Here is a 3,663-nt window from a genome sequence, read left to right as displayed (position 1 = left end):
CATAAACCGCCCCGCTTTCCTTCACATCTCTGCTGTCTCAGAACCGACAGCAGCTACGAAAAAGTCTCACCTAAGCCATAGTTTGCAGCAAAAATCTACCATGTTTAAATATTTTACTGAGTAGAGATCAACTTAAAACTAAATCCACAACAGAGTCTGGTTTTAGAAGACTGTGCTCAATTGGTAATACAGTGACCACACATCCTTTTCCCGAAAAAATGGAGGTTGGCTTTCTGTTCTCTTTGGATCAAATGACAAGGGTTTTAATAAAGTCTTGCTGATGTGAATATCCCACTGCAGAAAATGGCGTGAACTGTGCTGCAGAACCTGGGAGGCCTTTCCCTTGTTGGAGCCTCTGCAGCACTTTAACCACCCACCGAACTACAGCAGGAATGAGCTCCCAAAGGGCTCGGCCACACGGAGCCGCTGTCACCACACTGTCTCTCTGGCGACTCGTTCTAAAGCAGAGCTACCTTACAGAGTTCACCAAGTACTAGATTTCATATTAGAGTCAAACAAGATGACCCAGCCTATTTGAGACAACAGAGGACCTCACAGGCTGTCTTCTCAATAAAGGCTGAACACAAGTGCTATGGCCTCATGAACTTTAAACAAAGCACTTCCAAACCACAGAGGGTCCATCTGTTTGCAACACAAGCCCCTGGAGTGCCCATCAGATGATGCTCATGGTAGCCAAGAGCAGAAGATGCTGGGAGGTGACCAAGGTGATCAGCCCCCCCAGCCCCGGCAGGGAAGCGTTACGGCGGGACCGAGAAGGCCGGGTCTCAGCGCTGCCGGCCAGGAGAACTCAGGCTCTAAAGCACCAGGCAGCGGGTCCCAAGGAGGAAGTAGTTATACATACAAGCACTCAGAAAACCTCCCCGTGTCCAGCGGCTTAAGCTCATCTCTCACAGACAGCTCCTTCGAGCCCACGTGAAGGCTCGCCAGCACTGGTTACCTGTGTCACGCAGGACCCGTCTGTCAGTGCGGAAGGACACAGGGAACTGCCCGGTGTCGGTGATCCTCACGACGTGCGTGGCGGTGTTACCAAGAATCACGTACCCAAAGTCCAGGAGGTTCTCGGGCAGCTCAGCTCTGAAAGGAGGAGTAAGGACAGTCCTTAAACCACAGCCTGGCCACATTTCCAAGAGCATGAAAGATGCAAATAAAATATTTCTGGATTCACTGCTGTAAAAACTCAACTCAAGACCATGAAATCCAAGGCCTGACCACCTGGTAATAAGACTTGGCTAAGTCACGAGGAGCATAGGACCTAGGTTCTATCAGCTACCAGTGGGGCCTTAAAATAAAACTAGTTTAGAAAGAATACTGGTCACAGCTCCTCTGCTATGGAAAGCCACTGTAGGTGAAGTCCAGTGGATCTCCACTGGTCTCAATGAAACTGCTAAGCCCCGTGTACAGCCCCAGCCTGAAAGTGCTTCAGGACCTTGTCGTAAGATTCGCCTGCACAGGAAATCTTCACTGCTCTGCAACCACATCTGTCCCCAAAGCAGCACCGACAAACGCGGTAACCAACACCTGCAAGATTCATGGGAGGGGCCTTTCCCAGAGCAATCTCACTCGGGAAAGCACATACGTGATCTGTTTTGCAGAGCATCTTCCTGAACTGGAGCCTCCCGTGCCCGTGCCTCCTCATGGAGGAGCAGAGGGAAGTTACCGAGGTAAGCCCTGCAGTCCCACCAGCATCCGAGCCACCTGATTTGGCAAGGGTGTGTCAGCCTCTGCGGTTCCCTACTCTTCTTGCGCAGCGTGGTCTGTTAGCCGGAACAAAGATGCCAGCTTTGAGTTGCCTCTTTCAGAGCTGCTCAGCAGGGATGGTGGTGGTGCTCTCTGGAAGGGCCTGGTGCTCTGCACTGGCCTCCCTCAGCCCTAAGAGCAGGACCCAGCGCCTGTGGGGAGCTGAGCACCTCCAAAGCTCAGGGTGGCTCTGTGGCAGTGAGGACACTCAGCTGCCCACAGGGAGCATGGCAAAGCTGCCAGGATCAGACCCTTCCTGAAGTCCCCACTACCCCCAGCTCTGCAGACACAAGCAGCTCTCAGGAGCAGGGGTGCACTGCTGGGTGCTACCCTCGGGGCACCTGGAGACAGGGTACGGGAGCCCCTACTAACCTGAGAAGCCTCCGACGAGCGTGCTGGTCAAAGGCAGTGGCCTCTGGGGGACCAGAGGTGAAGGCTTTCTGCTGCTCCAGGGCGTGTTCTTCTGCATCTGCAGCCCAGGGTCCAGCTGAGGGAAGGAAAGGCAGCGGCTGGTTAGCAACGGTCCTTCCCAAGGCTCCCCCCTGCTCGTGTTGAGAGGGGTGATGGGGTCCCTCTGTCTCGCTGCTCAGTGTCTGTGACACCTCCTGCTCTCTCAGTCAGGGCCTCATCTCAAGGGCAATGAACTCCAGCAACTTTGCCTGCCCAGTCACTGTTAACAAAAGCTGATCTGGCCAGACAGACAGACAAGCCAGGAACCTTCCAGAGCTCCAAGTCTTTGTCTGCCCCCAGCCAGTGCCAAAGCAGCTCGGACAAGAGCTCTCTTGGAAAGGGAGCCACGATAAAGCTGCTGTCTCTTAGAGATCAGCACTGGCAGCACAGTCCCAGAGCACAGTCAGGCTGCTGCTATTAAGCTCTGTACACCTGGCAGGGCTTGGGTTGTGAGCAGCAAATACCCCAGTGGTGTTCTACATCTCCAGCACGAAGTACCATAAATTTCATCACTTGAGCAGGGTCTTCAGGATCTCTCCCTGGGGCAGCCCCGGGGGCACTGCTGAGCTGGGCAGGATCATGGGCAGGTGTAGGCAGGGAAGTCCCAAGTGCCAGCAGGGCCCCGGGAAGCCTGCTGCGGGCTGCAAGGGACCCAGTGACACCGGGGCAGGGTGGCACGCGGCAAACGGGGCAGCAGCCATTCTCACCACGGCCTCCAAGGGATCTGGGGGTGGCTCCGCGGCCACAGCCGCCCTCAGAACTGCTGCTTCCTCTCCCCGGCCGTCTTCTTCCATCTTTTCTATCACCTCCTTGAGGACCTTCTCATATTTTTCATTTCCTGAAGGAAGAAAACATCCACAAATGAAGCGTGGCACAGCGCCATTCCCATTGAAGCTGGAAAGCCCCACTCCCCCGACTCTGGCCTCTCCCAGAAACACCCTCCTCAAGCAATGTATGCAAAGTAGATGCTGCTTCTCCTCTATCAACCCTGATGTTCATTCCCACCCATCTGCCTCCCCACATAGGAGCACCTCATCCCCTGCAATGTGATGCAAATCCAACCCTGCCAAAATCCCTGCCAGCCTGTGCTCAGCTTTCCAGAGATTTCTGTCTAGCCATCACCTTCCCAGGACCCCGACATGCTGGCAAGCTCTGCAGGATGGTTCCTGGGGCAAAGCCCACACGGGCTCATCTGCCAGAGCTGCAGGAAGCAACCGGGGGGTTGAGTGTTGGTCTGACAGCCCTGAAACCTCCAGGCTTGCTGGAGGCAGGTGTGAGCTGCCCTGCAGGCATGTGACATGGGGGAGAAACAGGGGACCCTCCTGGGAAGCAGACAGCCCGTGCTCACCTTTGATGTTCCTGGGCAGGTCCAAGTAGGTGCTGGGAAAGCTCCCCTCTCCTTTCAGGGAGATTTCTTCGGGCTCCAGGTGACCCACTTGGATCTGGAAAGTCCTG

At 55.1% G+C, this 3,663-nt stretch overlaps 1 protein-coding gene across 1 annotated transcript in view; it reads right to left on the bottom strand.

Annotated features, from left to right (window-relative positions):
• Nucleotides 1–219: 219 nt before the first annotated feature.
• The window catches only part of LOC113490974 (hydrocephalus-inducing protein-like), a 3,576-nt gene continuing 132 nt past the window's right edge, over nt 220–3,663 (bottom strand). Inside the window, exons 2-5 of the mRNA XM_026867592.1 lie at nt 3,557–3,660; nt 2,916–3,046; nt 2,131–2,245; nt 220–1,095 (exon numbers count right to left, since the gene is read on the bottom strand). Of these exons, the coding sequence (XP_026723393.1) occupies nt 1,055–1,095; nt 2,131–2,245; nt 2,916–3,046; nt 3,557–3,660 (391 nt within the window). The 3' untranslated portion in view covers nt 220–1,054. The remainder of the gene's footprint in view (nt 1,096–2,130; nt 2,246–2,915; nt 3,047–3,556; nt 3,661–3,663) is intronic.

Source organism: Athene cunicularia, unplaced genomic scaffold, assembly GCF_003259725.1.
Source record: "Athene cunicularia isolate RWA unplaced genomic scaffold, athCun1 SCF_85, whole genome shotgun sequence".
Lineage (NCBI taxonomy): Eukaryota > Metazoa > Chordata > Aves > Strigiformes > Strigidae > Athene > Athene cunicularia.
The sequence above is the reverse complement of the archived record's forward strand: the minus strand, read 5'-3'. Positions and strand labels throughout refer to the sequence as shown.